Below are 24,218 nucleotides of genomic sequence, written 5' to 3' on the forward strand. Positions count from 1 at the left end.
CTACATTCTGCTCAGTCCTAAGAATCGAATTGCTAAGAGCGGGGCCGGGACACACCAAGGCCCATCCTGTCCTCCTAAAAGCGAAGATGACATAAGAGCCAGAGTCAGTGAGCTATAGTTCCTCCACAGTAACCACATATCATAGGACAGGCCTGTGGTGAACTCTCGACAACCCTGCTCCCAGCCTCTGTTTTCTTCCTTCCACAGACGGCCTGAGAATGCCCAACTACAAATTCCATTTCCCCAGTCCAGCCCTTCCCAGGACAGCCATGTTACATGAGCTGGCTCACCATCACCAAGACTGCATTCACATAAAACTGTCAACTCCTATGTGACTATGACATAGAGATATCAGAAAAATTCACCACGGATACTAGGAATTCTTCAATGTGTAGAAAGGGCACTAAAGTAAACCATACTCTAACAAAAACTGTGTGCTCTGTGTACGTGTATGAAAGACAAAATTATTGCATTGAGGGGGAAGGGGGTGGGGCAATAAGATGGCTCAGTAAGTAAAGACCCTTGCTGCCAAGTTTGACCACCTGATACCTCATCACTGGATCCCTGGAGGAGAAGGTAAGTGACAACTCCTGAACAACACAGACAGACAGACAGACAGACAGACACACATACATATACAAAGATAAAAATAATTAAATAAAAACAAAATTTTAAAAATAAAATAAAGGGAGAGAAGCAAGGCCAGGCAAAATCGAGAAGATAAATCTGATAGTGAAACTTCACCAAAACTACCTACACAACCATAAGCTGGCCACAAGGCTATGCTAACCCTCATCACATAGGGCTGGCCCTCTATGCCTATAGTTTCTGCATCCACAGATTCAAACATAAGCAGACCGAAAATACTTGGGCGGGGGTAAGGGGGACAGAAACTACCGAACACTCTGAAACTACTGAGTCCTCATGGCCCTTTTTGCCCCTCACTACTCCCTGAGCAATATGCATGACAGCTAGTTACACCTACATTGTGTGGAACACTAGTCCATCTGCAGACGACTTCAAATTTATCAGAGGTTAGATGTGGGTCGTAGAAACACTACATTTCTTGCGAGGAACTGGAGCATTCAGACTTTGATCTGTACAGTCCTAGAATCAATCTCCTAAGGAGTCCAAGGACTGCCTGGACCTACTATGTGCTGGGTGGTAATCTCCGAAATAACCTACAAGGCTGATTTATCACCCAGCTTAAGACTCCGTGAAAGAGAACAGCACTGTGCTGTCCACAAAGCTTATTAAACTGAAGAGCTAGCATTTGCTTTCAAACCCACAACTCAAACTCCAAGTACTCCTTTTTCCTTTTTCTCCAATTCAACCATTCTTTCAGTAACAACTCGTATTTAAAGTTCTCAGTGGGCTAATACTGGTATCATGAGTACAGATTTTAAGTATCAGTAAAGCCTACTAGGATCTTAGAGTGCATTCACCTCACAATTTACATCTTTCAGCCAGCATGTAGATTCGCTGCTGACTTAATGGGGTTCTGCAAGGAGCCTTTATCAAGAGGCTTATTAGCACACACTGCACACAGCCGCTTAAGGTTCAGGATGCAGTCTGCCAGAGGGCTGTTTGGACCATGCACATGGCTAAACCAGTACAGATAAAGTAAGGTCTAAACATCCCTCTTCCCGAAGCACAACCAAAGGGACAAAATGGTCCCAGCCGATCATTCTCTGCACTTTGAACACCTACCACACTCATCTGCAAACTCAGATGCATGTCTTCAAGTCCTGACCTCTTGGGTGAGATCAGCACAGCAGGGGCCTGAAGCTTTCTTCCCTGAGGCTATTCCTAGCCCCCTACCATCTGCTCAGTCAGCATCATAGTTCAACCCAGGGCAGGCTGCAAAAGCAGCAAGTCCACAGCTACTGCCAAGCCCACTAAACAGGGCACACAGGCAGGTGAATGGCAATCCCACAAACAAGTGAACTTGGAAGGCCGGAGGCTCTCTGTGTCTGAGTGTGAATGCCTGTCCAGCATGAACAAGATTCCAAGGATTCACAGCAGCTGTACAATATGGGAACACAGAAACCTTTCTTCTTACCATTACTCTCTAAACAGTACAGAATAACAATTGTTTACAGAGACTTACATTGTGCTCAGTACTGTAGGCGGTCTGAGATAACTAAGGAAACAGGAGGATATGCGCGGGAACCCCACTTCCTCCAATGGGCTGACCATCTGCAGACAGAGTCCTGAAAACAGTCTCCTTCACATGCCAAGGGACAACTGAATGAGTGATGAGAGAAAACGGAGCCTGAGGAGGGATGGGGGGAGGAAGGATGGAGGTGGACAAAAGGACACAAGGATATTAATGCGGAACAGGTGAGAGGGAGGAGATGCTACTAAAGCACTTTGAAAATACTGCAACAGCATTTTGGGTGGTGGTGGCACAAGCCTTTAATCCCAGCACTCAGGAGGCAGAGGCAGGCGGATGGATCTCTGTGAGTTCAAGATGAGCCTGGTCTACACAGCGAATTCTAGGACAACCAGGGCTACACAGAGAAACCTGTCAAAACAAGAAAAGAAAAAGAAAGTGCTGCAATAATATGTAATATCTTATATGCTAATTTTAAAGTTATTTCAAAGGAAAAGGGGAGAGAACAATGAGATGACTCCGGAGGTCAGCACCCGTCACCAAGCCTGACCGGCTGAGTTCACTCCCTAGGCCATACATGACGGAAGATGAGAACTGACCCCAAAAGTTGCCCTCCATATGTGTGTGGTTGGCGCGTGCATGCTCGTGCATACACACACACACACTAAATATACAAAATCATCAAACTTTATTAAAAACAGCTATCATAATTTAGACATCTAAGGACAGCACGCTGAGAGCTACATCTGAACACATCACACTCAACTGCTGAAAGGCAAAGGAAACTAACCAATTAAATATCTCGTGGAAAGCCAACTTATCTCACAGAGAGCAAGCAAAAGAAAACTGACAACACAAACAGCTAACTTCTCAGACAATGGGAAGCCCGGAGCACAGAGAGAAATACCAAAATCCATGAATCCAGTTCTTCTGAGGTGAAGGGGAAAGAAAGGCGTTCAGAGAATGTGCAGGATGAGTCCCGGCTTCGAGAAGACCTGCTCTAAGCGGAAGGGACACAAGACAACAGCCTGAGTTCACACAACTGTGTGTTGAAATTAGGAGCGGCAGGGCTGCGTCCCCGGCACCCAGCCGCCCGCATGGCTAGTTTATACCCAGAAATAATTACACAGAAACTGTATTCTTTCAAACACTGCCTGGCCCAGCTAGGTCCAGTTTCTTATTGGCTAGCTCTTACATATTGTTCTAACCCATTTCTAATATTCTGTGTAGCCCACGAGCTGGCTTACCAGAGAGGATCTTAACCTGCGTCTGTCTGGAGCGGGAGAACCATGGCGACTTCTCTACTAAGCTTCTTTTTCCCAGCATTCTCCTCTGTCTACTCCGCCTACCTAAGGGTTGGCCTATTATGAGGGCCGAGGCAGTTTCTTTATTAATAAGAAATCACTCCCACATCAGTTCCCCTTTTTCTGTTTAAACAAAAAAAGAAAGGCTTTAACTTTAACATAGTAAAATTACATATAACAAAACAGTTATCAAGTAAGAATTACAGTTACAATATTTATATCTATTTTATCTCTTATCATAACTAAGGAAAACTATAACTATTCATTTTTTAACTCCATCAAAGACTCCAGGAGGATATAATATTATCTAAGTAAACAAGAAATAAGAAAACTCTAGAAATGACAGAGACATTTCGCTGCCTGGACAATCACCCAAAGTTCCTCTGTACCGTTGGGGCATCCATCTTTGGCCTTCAGGCCCATGGTATCCAGAGACATTTCCATGAAGCAGGAAATTCCAAAGACAGTTCAGTCATTTTCTGCTGTGTCCTGTAGAATGTCTCGCAGACTCTTTCATGAAGCAGGAACCCCGAAAGACCATCTCACCTTTAGGCAAGTTCAGCAGTCCTCTCTCTGCGGGTTCTCTGTGTCCAGTTTATGCAACAGTCCAGGCAAGAGCAGTTTCTTGCCCAAATGACTATCCAACTCCATAAGGATCCTCTTCGATGCCCATCTTCCTTTTGAAGTAGATTGGTGCTGCCAGGAGCAGATGTGTCTCATTGTCATGAAAAGTCCTAAGTTATTAAAATATTTAAATGCCATATTCTGTAGCCTTTGAAAGATATGAAGAATGCCTATCTAACTGAAATATATCTCTATATATCTAGAAAATCTAACTAACATGACTACAAGCTTAACTATTAGCAATGATTATCCATTAACAACCTATATTTCCTAATTATACATTACATTTTTAAATGAACTACACAATCACAATACCTTAATCAAGTTCAAAAATACATATACATATAACAAAATTGACCTTAAAATCCATACCAATGCAAATTATTCATATCTATATCATATCCCCCTTTAAATGTAAAAGAACATTTATAAACAATATTTGGGAACATGGGCGTAGTTTTTTTTTTCCAAACTGCTTTTTGCTGAATAGGGGCGTCGTTAATTAGGTCTTTTGTGGTATAACCTGTGTGCCAGGGTCATCTCGGCTGGCAGTTGAGTGAAGTAATTTTTTGAGGGTATTTACAGCAACCTTTCAGGAGGGCGTGGTCTATCATACCAAATCGGAATAGATGCAATCCACAGGGTCTCATCCTCTGCAAAAACAAAAGAAGACCCTCTCCAAAGCATCATATCCTTAGACCCAAATTTTGAAATCATAATACCCTCATGAAATCCATTTTGGTTTAGCTTGGCAGCCCATATAATGAAATGTCTCTCTGTACTTAGCTCCTTTACAGTCAAAAACTTTAAAGAAAACACAATGTACATAATCCAGACTCTCTGTGAATTTTTCATTTTTACGTGGCTTATTTTTCTTTATTTCTCTTAATCTATAACTATCTGTACTTCTGTACCCGGCTAGCTCAGTCGGTAGAGCATGGGACTCTTAATCCCAGGGTCGTGGGTTCGAGCCCCACGTTGGGCGCCATCTGTTGAAATTAGGAGCGGCAGGGCTGCGTCCCCGGCACCCAGCCGCCCGCATGGCTAGTTTATACCCAGAAATAATTACACAGAAACTGTATTCTTTCAAACACTGCCTGGCCCAGCTAGGTCCAGTTTCTTATTGGCTAGCTCTTACATATTGTTCTAACCCATTTCTAATATTCTGTGTAGCCCACGAGCTGGCTTACCAGAGAGGATCTTAACCTGCGTCTGTCTGGAGCGGGAGAACCATGGCGACTTCTCTACTAAGCTTCTTTTTCCCAGCATTCTCCTCTGTCTACTCCGCCTACCTAATTTTCTGTCCTATGAGGGCCGAGGCAGTTTCTTTATTAATAAAAAATCACTCCCACATCAACTGTGCCAAGAACGGCCATCATGAAGACTGATATGGGCTATTAAATATTTCATCTTTTCATCTCTTCCGTTAAGATGTGTTTAAAATCGGGCTGGAGAAAGCACTCACTTCACCCTGTCCAGCTGGCTTCATAACGCGCAGGTCAAACACTGATGACGATGGCAGAACCCGAGGGAAGGAAGGAGATTTGGGCTAAGTTTCTATATTTTACCCAAATTTGGTTTGCATCATTCCCAAACACTGATGCATGAGGATGCGCTCTAGAATAATCACAGAGACCATAAAAATGGAAGTTAAGACAAGCACTAACAGAAACCAGTGAAGTACAAGTAACAGAAATAAACCAGCACAATGGCAGGTACAAACACGGTTCACAGATGTGAAGCTGACGAGCCACCACTAGGCTGGATGACAAAGCAGCTGCCCAAATGGACTGTCTACTAAGGATTTAATTTAGGCTCATACAAGCAAACAGCTAAAGAACAGGAAAACATACACAGTAAACCAAAAAAGAGCTACGGTACTATCAGGGAGAGTGGAGGCTAAATCCCACTGGACTTGTGGATTTGAGATGCTGGGCAAAACCACGTGTCCATCAGCTCATGGATGCACAAGCAGGCTGTGTATAAAAAAAAAAATACCACTCCACAACAAAATCCTGGTGTGCATTAATATGTGGAAGAATCTCAACACATTATGTCAAATACGAGTTAAAAGTATTGTGGAGATAATTTCTCATGATCCCCTTTCCAGAGAAGGCCATGTAAAGTAGGAAATAGGGCAGCCATTATCTAGGCTGGAGCTGGGGTTGAGGTCAGATTACCAATGGCTGAAGATCGCCTGGAGGGTGAGCACACACGACTGTGCCAAAGGCTGCCCATTCTTTAAACTTACTGGGCATTACTGACTATATATATCACAGTTTACTAAAACTCAAATACACACTACACAGTAGTGTGGCTGAGACAGTAACTCTACTACCTGGAGACTGGAAGAGGTAACTTCCCTGGGAAATAGTTTATCATCAAATACATTCCTAGTACAAAATCAAGCTCCTCCAAGATGCTGTATGAATCGAATGTGGATCATCACACATTGGACACTAGCCTATGAAAGCACAGTAGCATCCAGAAGGTAAAGCAAGGCACCCAAACCCCTTGCACAGTGCCTCGCTGTCAGCTGAATGCCTGCCATGTTCACTGGTCAGCTAGTCGCACCGATGTTTGAACTTTCATGCTTGAACACCACAGTCTGTATGTCCTCAACTAGCACAGGACAGAGCAGGGTGTCGGAAGCTCCACACAGGGCCTTCTGGGTGATGGAAGTCAACGTGGCCATTGGCAGCCACCGTACTTGAGGCCCACCAAGGAGTCCGCTGTCAGAGAAGAAAATCCACCGCAGCAGTTACTGATCTGCACACAGCCTTTGAGCTGTGTGTTAGCACTGGCTCTACTTAGAAGCAGATACTTCAGCCTGGTCAGACAAACAGAGGCACTCATCGCTGCCACCACCTCATGAAAACGGCCCTAGATGGAACGTGAGGCAACGGACACAAGTATGTTTTAAGGAAACAATTTCAGAAACAGACAGAGCCTGGATTTGGTCAGGTGTTTTCTGACCCCTGCTCCAAATGACAGCCACTGGAGAGTGAGCCGGAGAGCTGCTCTGTGTGCACTCAACCTTGACCGGCTCGTTCCTTGCTCATAAACAGGAGACCAAAGAAATACACCTCTGTTGCCTTGTTCACTTGCAGGTTTTCAGAAGATGGCTTCATTCTTTCAACCTCCATCTTCTTCCCTAGACATCAACAAACCAGTTGGCCCTACATGGAAGGTAGAGTTGCTTTGTTTTTGTTTTAATGTCACAGTGTACAATAAAAACACCTGGTCTCTAACCTCTTATAGAAGGTTGAATATACCTACCCTAGTAGAATAAAAAAATATCAACTTAATAATTTTATCTTTACCAAAAAATAGAAACTACACACATCAAATCTAAGAAGTCTTTATCCTTTGGGTCCTTGGAATTTGACTTCATTAAGAAATACACTCTAACTAAAAAAAACAATCCCAGGATCCCAGACTGATCCCTCCATCCCGTTCTTTCTTCTCCCAAAGCTTGATGGAGTTACTTTCTCTGCCAGTTTGTCTTTCCTTTCTTTAAAAATCTGCGTCAAAGCTGTTTCCTCAATCAAGTTCCCACCAGAAAAACCTGAAGTGGGCAGCTCCGAGCAGGATGTCACACGGCTCCAGGACAGCCATTACTCCTGGCTTTGTCCTTGCCGTCCCTGCTACATGCACCTGTTCCCCCGCAGTGTGTGTCGTACTACCACAGCTCTTCCCAGACATGCTACACTGAAAACTAGGAAGGCAGGAACTAGGTTTTATTTCACTATACCAAGAAGTAAAATAAAAAACTAATATAACCCCCCGACACTCTGATCCCTGTAACTAGTGCCACCTACAATGTGGGAGACCCCCGACAATGAACCAAATCTGTGTGTTCTAATTTCTGTGATGCATATCATACAAGAAAAAGCTTAGAATGGCAGTTACATTTCACTTAAATATTTAATAGATTCGCCTCTGAAACTCAAAATATTCTGCTGAAACCTTCAGATAAATATTGTCCTTACTTTTAGACAAGACATGTCTATTTCCAACCATGTACAACTAAGCAAACCACATGCACAAACATCTTTAAGGACTGATTAGTCTTAGGCAGAGTTTGGCAATTTCCAGGACTGTCTGTGATGGCAAACTCAGCCTGAAGTCACAAACAGGTCTGAAATGGATTCTTGGCAGCAAAGACTTAAGAGGAAAACAGTTTAAAATCCTCTAACTCTGACCTCCCGGCCACTGGTTCCGCATGCTATTCTTAACGCTTCACTCCATAGATGGAGAGCGTTCACAAACCCCGCCCACCAGGAAAGAGCCGCTGTCAACATCAGCCAGTGTGGGGACACCTGAGCATGTTGGAAGCCAGGGGGGTGGCTATGTAGATCCCAGCTGTGACACTCTGGGCAAGTGACAATCTCTCCAGCCCTTGCTTCCCTCAGCTATAAAACATGGTAATAACACACCTACTTCATGTAGTTGAAACAAGAACATATGAGAAAAGACACTTGGCATACAACCCTGTAATAGACCTGTTGAAAGGGCAGCTAAGCTGAACACCAGAAAACCATCTGAACAGCCTCTTTCTTGTCACCAGCCCATGCCATGATAGCCACACTTCTTGGTATAGTGAAATAAAACCTAGTTTCTGCATGTCTGGGGATAGTTGTAGGAGTACAACACACAGTTACAGAGGAGCGTGTGCATGTCGTAGGGACAGCAGAGGAGAAAGGAAGCCGTGGAATTTAAAAACAGTTGAAGCCAAGGCACCTGGTTTGTCTGAAGCATACAAGAGTCATCACTTGAGGTCATCCTGGGCAGCATGGCAAGATTCCAGCTCAATGCACAAATAAAGCAAAACACTGGAAAGAACACCCCACAAAGATCATCTGCAGGGAACCAGTAGGCGGCACAAAATGGATTCACCTATCAATCACTCCCTCCGCTCATCTGTAGAACAAGGCTGAGTGAACCAAAGATGAGCCAGGGTCTTCCCTAATCTGACGAATACTGAGACTGAAAGACTACCTTCCAGGTTCCAGGGTGTGGATGCTTTTTCATTTACTTCTGCCATACAGCATACTCCCCTAACTCTATGTCTAGACCACTCTTACCTGAATATTGTAGGTCGGGGGCAGCCATGTGCTGATCTGACAGTTTTCTTCAGTGCCAAATCTCAAAATCATAAAACAAGAAGGTGGAAGCACGCTTCTAAACAGTACCTCCATTAAATCTGTACTCATCATTTAGTACCAGACAAATCAAGCTTCATATCAGCCCAATACGTATGCACATGTCAAGACCACAATGGTTCCATTCACACTTAGGGACCCCTACGCTGACCACACCGTAGCTCTAATCGTATCTGTGAGTGCTGTGCATCTGTGAATACTTCTTCCTGCACAGCAGCGCAGCCTCCGGCCTCACAGCACTCTCTAGAAGGGAATATATCATAGAACCAACTCAAAACCTGGTTGAATCTTTACAATGAGAAGAGTAAAAACTAAGGTAATATGGTAGGCAGGATGGCTCTTGTCTTTAATCCCAGCCCTCGGGAGGAAGAGGCAGTGGAATCTTCATGAGTTCAAAATCCACCTGGTCTTCATATTGAGTCCCAGGCCAGCTAAGGCTATGTTCTAAGATGTCTCAATAATAATAATAATAATAATAATAATAATGCAATCCTATACAACTGTACAATGTATAAGTCAAGAAATGTAAGGTCAAAAGGCCCTTCTTGAAGAACCAAGCACTCTTGTGAAATGATCTTTTGTGGACAGAAATTCTCAAGCTCAGCGAGGAATCTCTAGTGTCGGCTCTAGCTGTAATGAGGTGATGTACTGCACCTGGCATATTAATACACTTCAGAAGAGCACCCTTAATTAATATGCAGAAAAACACTGCCAAATGTTTTAAATACAAATTGAAAAGTAAATCACTTCATCTATTCATAAAATAATGAACGCAAGAACAAATGTAACCCAGACTTGTTCAAATCTTTGCATTCTCGTTGTGGGGCTCAGGAGTTGTTGTACAGGTGGAGACTTTATTCCCATTCCTTACCCCCTACTCTACAGTAAAAGAAGAATGATACCTCGCCAGAACACACTGTGTGCAAAGGAGCTCTAAAAGAAACCATTACTGCGGTTAATTATATTATTACATTTTATATTTCCTTTCAAAAAGAAAAAAATTCAGAAAGCATCAAATGTACTCTCAACATAAACTGAAAAATAATTACCTTCAAGACGAAATGGAGATTTTTCTATATTAAGTCCATTCCTGTATTATCCCGGGCTAATTAAATAATACCAGCCATTCATGTGCCAGCTCCTCAAAACACCAATGGCTTTTCATATATATCATTTAAAACTGGTTTTTAAATTATTACTTACTTCCTTTCTAGTTTCAGTCACACACGGAAAAGAATTTTAAATAAGCCAAGGGGTTGTTTTCCCTACAGGATTCCTGACCTGGCAAATCATTCGCTGTCAGCGTGGAAGGGCTGACCTAACCTTCAAATGTGTAAGACAGTGTGTAAACAGAGTTCCCCATGACAGTCATTAGAATGAGACGGATCTACTCGTGCACTCAATAAGATAATCCTTACATTAACAAGACAAGTTTATGTTCCTGATAGAAGCTTTTAGAAAAAAAAAAAAAAAAAACACCGCTGGAGCAAGCCCATGAACTGACAGCAAGTGAAATACTCTCATTGGCTAGATAGTCCTGAAAAGCAGGCTGGGTTTCTCTTCCTACACTGGAGTGGAACAGGGGACAGAAATGGCACTGCAATCCCATGTAAAGGGTCACACTGAAATATTTTACAATAATAAAATCGGACACCTTTCATTTCCTAATATTGAATGGAGACTAATGTTGTTTAACCTCTTGTTTTTTTAAAAAAAGTACAAAAGAAAACAACAACAACAACAAAAAAAAACCCCACAAGAACAGAGTGAGTTCAAGTAGGAACACAGATGGGGTGTACTGAACGTCCTCTCCCAGGTGCTGTCTGCCCCCAATGCCCTCTTCTGGATCCAGAATGACCTTCCCGTGAGCACAGACAAGAGGCCTGTGTAGCACCAAGTGCAATCAATAAAGGGTTCTTTGTGGGCACTCCTATCCTCTGCTTGTGAAACACATGCAACCCAGAGGCTTGACGTAAGCCAGTTCTAGGAGGTGGCTTCTGTTTCAAGAGCTTACCCTGTACCAGGCATGTGACGAACACTGCTGTAGCCAGCCAGCCCTGAGGTCTAGTTTACCCACTATCTGCGCTTTACAGACAAGGAAAACAACTTGCACAAGACCACACAGCTCGGGGTCATAGCAAGAAGTCCAACTCTCTGCCTTCACCACCAACCATAAATACAGAGCACAACCATAATGAGAGAAACTTCCTCCTCCAGCATATGGGAGCTAACACAGAGACCCACAACCGGACAATGTGCAAAGAGCAAAAGACCTTTGAACATCGAGTCCTGAATGGGACGTCTCCATCCAACCCCTCCCTCGGGGCTCAGGGAATTATTTAGGGAAAGCGGAGAGATTTTAAGAGCTAAAGTGTCCTCCAGATACAACAGGATGGGTGCACATATGAACTCAGAGACTGTGGCAGCATGCACAGGGTCCGCACAGGTCTAAGCCAGATGGGGTCCTAGTGCTGAGGGGGGAAGCAGTTATCAGAAGGTTTTTCCAGTGGGTCTTGCTGGGCATACAAACCACACTTATGGACAGGCCCCATACGCCCAGGAGGTATATGGCCAACACACGTCAAGGATGGCCAGGATCTCAGGGGCCCCAAATACTGTCTGGCAGAGTTTAATGAAGCATATTTGCAGAGAGTGAAAAGAGGTCTCTCTATGAGGCGTTCAGAGTCAAACGCATGCAACCAATAAAAGTGAAAAACAGCCACACCAAATTTGCAAGATATCATTTCCAAAACAAAAAAGGCTAATATCTCATATTTCCCACATTGACTCGCAATCTTAAAGGTGAGGTTTTGAAACCTTAGACTCAGACACAACAAAAACGGGCAGCACTGCTTCCACAGCTCTGAAACGTATTGTGGCTAGCACAGCGCCAAACAGCCCTGTGTCTGAAACAACCGGCAATGAGCATCACATGAATTACCAGTTCCTCAGCCTCAGCACCTAAGAGGTCACGGGAAAAATACAGGAAGGTGATGAGGATGGCCCTCCATCCTCCGAGTATGGACTGTGGGCCAGATGGCTCCCCTTCACTGTCGTCTCGCTAGGACCACATGTGGGATCTCGGGTCTTGACATCTGCCACGCCAACCACTGTCTAGTCTTCTGCCTAGCTTGGTCAGTGGAGCACAAGGCTGGAAGATGCCCTCTCCAGGGTGCCGAGGACAGCACTCAGAACTGTTCCTCTCAACATGTTCTTTTCTGTGCTCTTCCCCAGTTCTCCATCACTGCACAGAGCACAACCAGGGTTAGAATGCTATGGCCACATATAATGTGCACTTCAGAAAGGGCAAAACCAAAGATTCTACCAGGGTTAAATGACAAGAATGTGGAAACTGAATCCTGTATAACTCAGCTCATGTGTACTTCAAACCTACTTTCTGCCTTTGCCAAATCAAGACTTCTCAGATTTGCCTACTAAAGCATTTCTGAGAGCAAAATTGTATAAAGCCTGCCCCTTTGGGAAGCACAGCCCACGCAGGCCTAATAGTAAGAGCACACATGCTGTTTCAGAACAATCCAGTACTTAAAATACTACTTTCTGTGCCTAAAAATTAATTCTGATAGCTTCTTTCATCATCTTATTACAAATTCCAAACTGTTCCCAGGGACAGAAACATGCACACACACACACACACACACACACACACACACACACACACACGCACGTGTACACCCCTAAATAGGAAAGCTGTGAGAACTCTGCACTCTCTTACAACCCGCCTCTCTGGACTCAGCTTTCCCAGCAGAACTATAAGTTTCACCCTCAGGCAGGCCCTGCCCAGTGAGCAGAAAGGGCTCAGACTCCCGCCCTCAGGAAGCAGATCCTGCAGAGGGCCCTTGTCCCTGGCCTCCTGGGCAACTGTAATTCCAGTCTGCCTTTTACTACACAGTCCAAGTTAAGTAACCATCTACTGTGATGGGCCAGGACCCAACATTTCAAGTCCTCTTCAAACAGTGAAAAATATCCTAATTTCAGAAAAGATCCAAGTTTCTTATTTTCATTTATTCTATATTTGAATAGTACAGAAGGTATACTTCTAATATTTATGAGCTAAGGAATATTTCAGATTGAGCATACACAGACACACCTTGACACAGAACAGAATTATACCCTTATCCTAAACAGAAAACGGCCTAAGTTGAAAATGTGTTTGGCAAACACAAAAATCAAAAGAAAAAGTTATGAGACTTCATTAGAAGGAGGGAGGCTTGACAGGGTAAGAGGGGGTAAAATGAGTGGGAGGTGTGTGATTAGATTACATTATATAAATGTGAAACCATCAAGGAACAACTTTAATTTAAAAATGAGTTTAAAGGGATATAGCATAGTGGTAGACCACTGGCTAACATGTACAAGGTTCTACATTCAGCCCTCAGTACAGAAAAGAAAAAGACAGAGAAAGTACATTTACTCCACCGACTAATGACCGCTTTCCCTCGGCAGTGCCGTGCATTCCAGGGTCCACTGTGTCCTTCCTAATCGCAAACTGACTAACTGCTGAGACTCACTGCCGCTGCCCAGCAGCAAGCGATCATAGGAGCATCCTATGAAAATGGCCAAGAACTAACAGTCTCTACTGACAATAGTCGGGTTTCTTTCATTGGCTGAGATAGCGATGTACTAACTTGCCCAGACTAACTTTGAATTCTTGGCCTCAGGAATCATTGAGCATCAGCTTCCTGAGTTACCTGCAACCACAAGTGCAGGTTACAGGCAGTTACAGGTGAAGGTCACGGCCACCAGTATACCAAGCGTGGATCACTTTACACATTGTAAAGCTAAGAAGTCATAAATTAATCTTAACCCTAGGATTCATTAACAAATTTCTGAACTCCATTAGCTAGCTAAGGCCACTATTAACCTATCTGCTGCCTTCACACAAACTGGAGCATAGTTCTCAAAACAGATAAAAACCTAAAGGCAGGCCTCCAAATGCCCATCCTGGCAAGCATCACTATCCCGAGGGCCTCGCCTGCAGCTATAAACAAGATAAAGTCCACTCTTTGAAAAGTTCAGATTCTGAGAGTGAAGCACCCATTTTCAAGTTCCATGGTTTCTCTGTGATGCCCAAATGTTACATTCAATTTGCTCATCTAAATCCCCACCTCACTAAAGACTGTACTATACTCGTCAGTTCTAACACGAGTCCAGGGGAGTTAGCAGCAACAGAGTTCTGGGACATTTTTAGACAGGAAACAAGCACTGTTTCAAGATTCAAGTAGCTCAGAATATTGATCATATGTCCAAATATCATCTTATGATGACTGGCCAAGTATGTTTCTGCTGAGAACACTTACAATCAACTGTCTAACTGTTAAGACATCTCTGACTTAGAAGGTGTGTGCTTTACAGTCTGTTTCTTATTACAGAGCTAAAGATTATCTGTCGCCCAACTGCACAGCAAAAAACATCATCACTGTGAGGACACTGGTCCTGGGAAGCTGCTGCATAGCAGACATGCAGAAGCAGATCCTACAGAGTACAGAATAACACACTGATATAAACAATGTTACTGGGCTGTGTACTTATTACACTATCCTCCTTGTCATTACCATTGGGTTTAGACCTTCTACACACACACACAGCTGTAGAGTGGCCTCAAGCAAAGCCTAAGAAGGGATCCTGAAGAGAGTGCTGTCATCACAGGAGGTGACAGCTCCAAGAAGTCAGCTCTGTGTAAAGAACCCTGAAAACCTCCCATGAGGACAGGTAGAAAACTGAAACACCGATGCTAACCCCAGGCGGAGCTCACTAAAGTGTATGCTTTCTGTTTGCAGTTTTGTTTGTTTGTTTTTTACTTTCTTTTTAGAACTTTTTGTTCTGATTTTCTGAGACAGGATTTCTCTGTGTTAACAGCTCTGGCCAATCCCTGCCTCCCCAGTGCTGGAATTAAGGCGTGGGCCACCATCAGGCGTGTGCTTTCAGTTTTTAACAAACAAACAAACAAATAAACAAACAAATAATAACATTAAAAGCAAAGAAACATAGAAAACTGAAAGAATAAGAGTCCAAAGACAAAATATTTTTGGACAATTGCAAAATGTATTTCTATTTTATGCTAACTTTTATTACAGGAGCCAAAATCAAGCTTTCTTTTCATTTATAAGAGTAAAAGGTAACCTTGGTATGTCAATGTTATTATTGAATAAAAACATTTTTAAACACAGTCTGACTGCACAGTATTCACGAAGTCTGCCTCGGTACCCGTGCCTCAGGCCATCAGGGTCACTCATCACACTCTGATGACCCAAGGCAGCTTCCAGGCCTGCAGCCTGCAGCCTCCACGCACAGCAAGGGGCTTGGACAAATGCAGCATTTTCACCTTTTATGCTCTACTTTCTACTGTTTTTTAGATACGCAAACACCACTGTGTTACAACTCTCTCAGCTCAGATTCTTAAGTTGTGGGTCACTTGCTTAATTCTTAAAAACCAAATGTAGGGGTTGAAAAAAAAACTTTGGTAGCAGTGAAAGATTTCTAAATAAGCACAGACCAAAAATTAATTGAAAACCAAATGCATGATGATTGCAAAATCGAGGAGGGGGAGCAGTGCTCACCGATCCTGCAGCATGGACTTGCTGCAGCCTTGGCTCTGGATACAGAACAAGTGAACTTCATACCAAACTGGCCATCACACATGCAAGGAAGTCTTCCCGAAATACCTCGGCTCAGATTCCAAACAATTATATGTTATAAATTGCCCTGTTAAACTGTCCACAGTTTCCTGCTCCTCTGAAAACATGCAACAACTTAACATTTTCCAACCACAGCATGTATGTATCAAATTCGTGTTGCACATTGTGTTATATTGCTAGTGTTAAGATTTTTTATTTTAAAAATTGCTGTTACAGTTTCTGACTTGAGTTTTGTACGATGGATGGATGGATCGATGGATCGATGGATGGTTAGAAAGAAAGAAAATTTGGGGTCAGGACAGAATTCCCAAGGTTCTGAAATGGTGCTAACTCAGCATCACCTCAGAGCACCGATCAACTGAAAACCCTCCAGCTGCTGCACATCCTCCAGCATCAAAGGGTCTTCTGAGACCGAATTCTTTTGTGTAAAAACTAACAGGCACAACAAGTTTAGCACACAAATCTTTTTATCATTAGTGACAAAATTAATGAATATTATTTTTTAAACTTTTATAATTTGGGGCTAGAAAGATGGCTTGACAGTTAAGAGCACTTGCTAATTTTGCGGAGGATGGGAGTTCCGTTGCCATCCTCTGTGGTACTGGATAACCACAGCTGCCTGTAAAACTCCAGGGGTCCTGACACCCTCTTCTGGCCTCTGAGGTAATTGCACACACATGTGCGTATATAAACATATAAAATATTTTTTAAATTATGACCGTTAACAAAAGCTTGCTTCAAATATCTATTTTATATTTTATATTCTTATATAAAACCAAGAGTTTGTAAAACTTCCTTCAGTGAGAAGCGGATATGAATGAAGAAGTTTTAATCAGCCCTTGCCTTATACAGACAATATATATGCACATGTTTGCAGCTATGAGCAATACCTTAAGCAACATCTGTACAATGCTAAGTGTCAGTTCTCACCTTCTGCCTCGCCTAAGAGCGGATCTCTTGGTGTTAAGTGTACCGCTCTGACTGGCCCACAAGCTTATGAGGATTCTCTTTCCACCTCCCATTTTGCCACAGACTGGGATGACAGTCTTATGCCTCTCGTCTTAGATGGCTTCTAGATATCTGAACTTGGGTCCTCCTACTAGCGCCGCAAGCATTTTACCAGCTGAGCCATCGTACAAGTCCAATTCTGCTGAATTCTTATATAGGAAAGTCAAATAGAAAAGATAACTGCTGTTCCCAGTGAATAAAACACATCAAAACAATACAAATCATTCCAAATACAGTAAAATATTTTTCCTTTCCCGATACTAAATATCTTTACTTTAAAGAGAAAAACATTTACCCTCTAGTGTTTGTATGAAATATGTTTAATATGTATCCTTTGCTTTGTTTTGTTTGGTGCTGGGAATAGAACCCAGGGCCTCGAATGGGTTAAACCCATATCCTAGCCCCAAGCTAGACCCCTAGCCTTATACACAAATATTAACAAGATGCTGCTTTGTTAAAAAATGAGTCAGTTTGTTCTGACTTCTGCAAATAATAAGCTGTGTAAATGTCAATTCCAACTTTCTTCACCTCTTTATCCTGATACAACTTACAGAACTAAATCTCTGATCAATAAACATGGAATTCAGTGAGAAAGCTCACTGATAGAGCACTTGCCTAGCAAGCTTGAAGACAGTGTTCAGTCTCCCAGAGATACAAAAGGATAGAGGATTATTTATAATGAAGATAAAAGTGATTCAATTACCAGAACATATCAACCATCCATTTCAAATTCCATAGTTCCTGCTCAGAAATGGTAAATCTCAGCCTAGAACAGGTCACCGGAGAACTGTAATTCTGTGGAATTCATTCATTCAACATGTAAGAGACAGCTACTACATAAGACGAGAGGAATGAAGCAAAATGGAGCTGGCTGGGAAGCAGGCTCAGAGTCTAAGGAACTCACAGCCATTGCTAGTGCCAACAACATACTGGATGAGGTCACTGGAAGCCTTTCTTCCCTGAACACAGAGCCTTACCTCGGAGATTTCTGGGATGAATCTGCTTCGTTCGAGGCATTTTCTTAGATTTAAGAGCTCTTTTTTCTTCTTAGAAATTGTTGGAAGATCAGGTTACAAAAGGCTGGCTCCATGTACTTGTCCGACATCAGTTAATCCACATGCTGTAAAGAAAAAGATAAAAGCAGTAAATCCCACTACCTTTAAAAGAAAAGGATACTTCAAAAGTTAGAGTTTAGAGCAGTGCTGATCTAACCACAAGAAAAAGTAACCTTTGCAAACATTATTTGCTGTTAACTAAGCCTGAGACAGGTCATCATACCACTCCCCAGGTCCTCTTGTTGATTACACACGAGGGAAAGAAGTCACTAGACAAACTAGACAAGAGTGAAAATATTCACTTAGGACAGCATTACTGGAATTACAATGATAAAGTTAGTACAAGGTGACAAAGAGTCAGGATGTATATAGTCCATATATGCTCTGGTCATGTCTCTTTCGTTGACTCAGCTAACATGCACAGTTGCTATGGTGGCTGTCCCCCAGTGATGGCAACACCTTCATTCCAGGCTCACTGGCAGGACTACACATGCCTGTGATCAGCAGCTGCATGCTGACCTTTGAGTAGACCACAGACATGCCTCACATCCATGCTGGCGCACTCGGTTATCAAACAAAGATCTTCCAGAGCATTCTGTCCCCTCTAGCACAGGTCAGGTACTGTTCCAGTTGGTGTAGGTTACAATTCCAGTAACATAATATGATCACGTCGCCTTAGCAAAAAAGTCTCTGTTGTTTTAAGTCTCTGTTGCCTGGGAATTACTTGTTACTGTAGCATAACTTCGCCTGTCCTGACTGTGCCTTTTCAAAAGCAATCTGAAATTCATCATGCTAATATATAATTATCCAGCAGGCAGGTCCAACCTACAGCCCATGGACAGTAGCCAAGTGTGACTGGGGATCTCTATGAATTCCACCCAATACAAAATGGCAAACTTACTTAGAACATTACAAGATTTCTTTTGTCCTTTGTGTGTGTGTGTAACTCTGTTGCAAGGTTCTTGAGCCATGACATTATGTTGCAATGTCAAAAGGTTGAATGGGCCTGAAACCTAACCACCCATATGCCCAAACCGGCAACCCGAGTTCTCTTCTCTTCCATTACATTCTTTCCTAACAATCTGTTAAAATTTTAGATTTAACTTCCTGCAGCAACGCTGATAAGCAAAGCCCATTATGTTGGCACTAAAGGTGAAACAAAGTTTAATTACTAAGCAAACAGAAAGAATAGACTAAGGATGCTTTGTTTTAAAAGCTCTCATATCTATTACTACACACACATATTTAGTGGGTACTAGGGTACTAGTTTTACTGTAGAATTTCTACTTATCACCTAATTTAATCCTAACCACTGGGACAACAGCTCTAATTCATCCGTTTTCTATTTAAAACAAAATGGTTTGGGGAGGTTATGAAATCTGCCTCAGATCAGTAACTATGCAATGTGCTCCCACATGACTCCGTGCCCATTTCCTCAGAGAAGATAACATTTACCTACTCTAGACACCCCCCTCCCAAAGGGATGAGTGACACAGCAAATCATTGTGAGGACATACTTTGGAATCAAACCAGACAGGTTCGCCACCAGGCTTTACCCCATACTGTGTGGCCTTGTTCAAGGTACTTAACCTCTCTGAAAAGATCAGATTTCCCAAGCTGTAAAACCAGAAAGCATTATCCACCTCATAAGGGTTGTTATAAGGACTAAGCTAAACAATGTAGAAGCTTTGCCTGCCTCACGAAAACGCTGAAATATTAATTCCCGGGAAGAACGCCTCTAAGGGAAAGAATGTGTCTAATATCCCAGAATAAGATTTGAGAAATGTATCCTTTCACTTTAGCTAAAACGCATATGGAAAAGGCGGCTACAATTAACGTGCTTGCGGCTGTATTCCTAACAGGGCTGTTGTTAGTCGGCTCAGGCATAGCGCAAACTGATCACAACCTAATGCAGGAGGAAGAATATGAAACACGATGGTCAACGATGGATGATGTCCCTTGCAGCACCAGCTAATGACCTACAAAAGATAGTGCTCCTCAAGAGGGTTCCGACTGCAAGGAGAATTTAAAGATAAAGCCTATGAAGGCTCCGTTCCTTATTAAAAACTAACGCTTCTAAGCGGTCACAATATTAGGAAGTTTTCAAAGCATAAACTCTGATTGTAAGCCGATCACGTGACCCCCCATCAGCTTCCCAAGCACAAATGTAGAATATGCAAATTCCCAACCTGTAACAGCTTTGGGCGACCCGGTTTTGCAGCCTCCACCCCCTGACCCTAGCTGTCCAGCCCACGTTTAAATCCGAGGTGGAGAAGTGGTTATTATCAAAGACGACAGCACCGTAGCGACAAGGAGGAGTGAGCAACCATTCTTTCGGGAAAGAAATATATACTACGAGGTGCAAAAACAGGACACGATCAAAAAGCGTAAAGACAGTCGCAAGGAGAAAAAACATGAATGAATGTGGAGGGCGGAGCCTGGGAAAACCCCTCTGCAACGCTGCACTGAACAAAGCGCTTCGCATGCCAGAAGGAGGGGGGAATGGAAGTGCCAGCTCCGGAAGGAGCCTGGAGTGGATGCGGAGAGCCGGAGGAGGAGGAGGACAGAGCAGGCGAGCGCGGCTGCCTTGAGACTCCTCCTCGCCAGCCTCGCCACCGCCGCCCCCTCCCCTCTCTAGCCGCAACTCCTGCTGGAGCCCGACCCCTCGGCGAGCCCCAGCAGCCCCGCGCCCCTGCCCACCGCCCCCCGACCCACCGGCGGCGGCGGGCGCGCGCCCTACCCTGAGAGAAACTACCCAGGTGGCCCGGAGTAAACAGGCACTCCGGGCAAAGAACGAAAGGGAAAGCGAGCCACAAAGCCGGGAGGTGCGGAAGCCGCGGCCTGGTCTCCCGCAGCCCCGCCGAGTCCTCCTGCAAGAAGCGGCGGTGGCGATTCAGGAGACCGGCCCTCCGTACCTGCTGGGCTCGCAGGACCACAGCTCCCGCCGCCCTTGCGGCCAGGACCCGCTGAAGTGGCAAGCGGCTCCCGCACGCAGCATCCCCTCCGCAAGGTCGGCGCTGGCACACGCGCACACACTCACACGCAAACCCGCGCGCCCGCCCGCCCGCCAGGGGGAGGTGGTCCCGGCCCCCGCCCCCCGCGCTGCGCTCTCCCGGGTGCAGCGCCCCCACCACCGCTCCCGGCCCGCACCCCGCCCGCACTCGTCGGGAGCAGCGCTGCACTTGACAACCGGGACACAAGCAAAACCTCCTCCTGCAGCTCCGTCCCTGCCGCGCCCGGTCCAGCCGCCGACCGTCACCAAGGCGCGAGCAGGGCGCGGGAGAGACGGGGTGGGACCCGGCGGGACAGCGGCTGGCCTTTACCTCTCCCGGGTGTCTGTGAGGACGGCTGGCAGCTCTAGGGCGACCAGGGCGAAGGTCGGCGGCTTCCCCCGCGCGTGGGCGGGGCGGCAGGGGATCCCCGGGGGCGGCGGGGCGGGGGGAGGGCGGGCTCCTGTGAAGCCGGCCCGGGGCCCCTGCCGCCCCGCCCGCCCGCCGCAGGCCCGGCCGCGGGGACCCAGGACGCGGGAGGAGGCGCGGCCCGAGGGGCGGGGCGGGGCGGGGCGGTGGAGGAGGCGGGGCTCCGTGGCCGGGGGAAGCCCGGGCCGGGCTGCTGTCAGGGGCGGTTGGCCCGGGAGGAGGGGCGGGGCCGGGCGGCGCCCGATTCTCTTTACCGTCTTTTGACTTTCTAGAGCAGGATGTGGGCCGGCCCGGTGACGTCATGGTGTCTCCCAGCCCCGCCCCTCGCCCTGGCCCTTGTCGGGAGGAGGAGGACCCGGGAGGGAAGGAGGGAGGGAAGGGAGGGGGGACCCCAAGGGGGTTTCCTCAGCTCCGCGTAAAGGGAAGGGGAAATCATTGTGAAACTTTAAACTCATTAACTTTGAAAAATAACTTTAAAAAAAAGAGAGCGATAGGGGGCGGGGTGTTGATTTGGAGGGTCGGAGGGGGGACGTGTTATTAAGCCCTGAACTGAAACCACTATTTTGGTGGCGGATGTTCTATTAAAAGACCGAGGAAAGCCAAGGTTATTCCGGAGAGAGTTGGTGCTTCCCAGAGCCCAAGCAGGGAGCGCAGTTAACCCCTCCTTGCCTGCCTGACAGCTGGGGACTAACCCGCTAGGGAACTTGGGGAGCTGAGGAAGGGGTGCGGGGCGGAGCCACCCAGCGGGCTTCTGGAACTCTGGGGGAGTAAAAGGGAAGACAGACTAATTTATTACAAACCAGAGTTTGACCCCCGGCTGCTAGAAAGCCTTAGTAAAAGGGGCTGGAAACTTCTGGAAATATCAGCAGAGCTGAGTCTGGGGAAGGAAGCAGGTTTTCAAGGTTAGACATAAGGGTTGGTAGCAGTTTGAATTTAAAAGTTCCACACAGCCGCTAAAAAGCCGGCAGAAGTGACTGATTTAACGGGCCACCTCAAAGTTGGAAAGAAAAACGCGTAAAAAAAAGACGCAAAACAAAAATATTCATTGCTAAACGACCATACGCCTACTAACAGCTGACCATCTGTGCAAACTTGTTTTGTTCCCTTGGGCTTTCGTAAAGATGTCTAGGCCGTTCCTGCTAACGGCTGACCCCTAAAATCCCCTGAGGAAGTCCTACCTCTAACTCATTCGAGCTAAGAAAAGCTCAAAGCCCCAGAATGGAAATGATTAAAAATGGAATACTCAGTAATGGCAAGCTTAGAGCCAAAAATAATGTTTTGCAAAGGGGAAAATATGCCTACGAAAAAGTCTATTTGGTCACAGAGCAAAGATCATGCAACTAGAAAGTTCAGATGGTGGGTAACATCCTGTTAGCCCTACAATGAAATAGTGCCATTTTAATATTTCACTGGGCTAGCATCTACTTTATTAAATGAAACACCCAATGGGTAGGATTCACAAAAAACGCGCAATGTAGCGCCCCTCCCCCAGCTGGGCTGTTTGAATCTAAAGCTACACAGACAGGCAGATGTGAACTAAGGTGTTAGGGTAAAGACACATTCTTTGTAAGTCGAGTTTGTGTTGCTAGGAACGGAAAAACAAAAGCTAAGTGCCAGGGTGCGTTTTTGACTCAATAGCTCCCGAACACAGCTGACATATACCCACGGACCCAGTGTCTTCGGGATATAGCAACGCTTTGAACGTTTGAACAAACTGCTTATCTGATTTTGAATTGTCATTTCACTATATTTTCTTGATCGGCAAACAGGTATTAACACTTGTCTCTGAGACAGATAATACAGAACACTTTCCTGGTAAGTGTTCTGAATTTTCGAAACACGGTTTCTTCCATGCCAGAATGCAGGGGAAATGCGGCTATGTTATAATAAATAGCTTGCTACGGCTTGTTTTGTAAATAATAGGTCCTTGGAATACTGCAAATAAACGGAATTGGATGTGTGAACCCGACTAGCCTGTGAGTGGTAAACTTAAGCTTGAACTGTCAAAAATCCTGGAACAAGGGAGATCCGGGTGACGGTTCTAGATCAGGAGAGGCAGAGAGGTTCCTAGGGGCCCCTCTGTCTCTACCCAGCGGGCCATGTAAATGTCTCTGTTGCTCCCCTTGGGAGAAGTGGGGTCCTGTGGGGACTCTGACCGTATTTCTCCGGCTGAACAGTTCAGGGAGATCCCCGTCAATGCCGCGCTGCGCCCGTTCCTTCCCAACCCTGGTTCCCACGCGGCCACCCGGTGCTGCCTGGCTCGGGCTCCCCCTTGGCGCGGCCCCGCGGCTCCGGCCCTCCGCCCCGTGCGGCCACCAGCGCCACCGCCACGCGGAGATCCCGGAGGTTCCTCCTGCTGGCCCTGGGTCACGCCGCCAGTCCCTCCCCTTCACCCTGCACGCTGGGCTTTCCCGTCCACCAACGAGTCCCCTCCCCTCCCCCTCACCTCCCACTCCGGGCGACCCAACTACAAACCCTTCCCCTCAAGCTCCGCAACAACTGTCCCCTACGACCCAGCTCTTCCCAAGCCAAGCAGACAAAAGAACCGAGGGAAGAAAACTTACCGAACTGCAGAGCAAAAAGTCTGCTCCCAAGCTTCCTGGGTTCAACTTTTCATTTTAAAAACAACAAAAGCAGAAACCAAAAGCCTCCTAGGTTGGAAGTGGGCGTGAGAGGAAACGCTGGGGGAGGCGCTTGGTTCCCTCGCTGCGCTGCCCCCCCACCCCCCTTTTCTGGCCCCTGCTTGTAGCTTTGATGTTATCTGGTGAACCGCCTACGTGGGTTATACCTTGAGCTCAGCGCCTGGTGACAGCCAGATATTCTCCACCGTGGGTGCAGCTAGCAGCCAGCGCAGCAGGTGGCCAGAGGACG

The 24,218-nt window shown here is 45.4% G+C and overlaps 1 protein-coding gene and 1 non-coding gene across 6 annotated transcripts in view; one reads left to right on the forward strand and one right to left on the reverse strand.

Annotated features, from left to right (window-relative positions):
• Positions 1-24,016, reverse strand: part of Hivep1 (HIVEP zinc finger 1) — a 136,285-nt gene extending 112,269 nt beyond the window's left edge. The window contains exons 1-2 of one of the 5 annotated variants that reach the window (XM_050142262.1): positions 23,912-24,016; positions 17,851-17,993 (exon numbers count right to left, since the gene is read on the reverse strand). In XM_050142262.1, coding sequence (XP_049998219.1) covers positions 17,851-17,890 — 40 coding nt within the window. In that variant the 5' untranslated portion in view covers positions 17,891-17,993; positions 23,912-24,016. The other 4 variants (XM_050142261.1, XM_050142263.1, XM_050142264.1 and 1 more) reach the window with 4 other exon arrangements.
• Trnak-cuu (transfer RNA lysine (anticodon CUU)) lies at positions 4,957-5,029 on the forward strand. The gene has a single exon. It is a non-coding gene; the product is annotated as a tRNA-Lys (tRNA).
• Positions 24,017-24,218: the final 202 nt, after the last annotated feature.

Source organism: Alexandromys fortis, unplaced genomic scaffold, assembly GCF_014885135.2.
Source record: "Alexandromys fortis isolate MF-2015 unplaced genomic scaffold, M_Fortis_MF-2015_v1.1 scaffold_5, whole genome shotgun sequence".
In the NCBI taxonomy this organism is placed as follows: domain Eukaryota; kingdom Metazoa; phylum Chordata; class Mammalia; order Rodentia; family Cricetidae; genus Alexandromys; species Alexandromys fortis.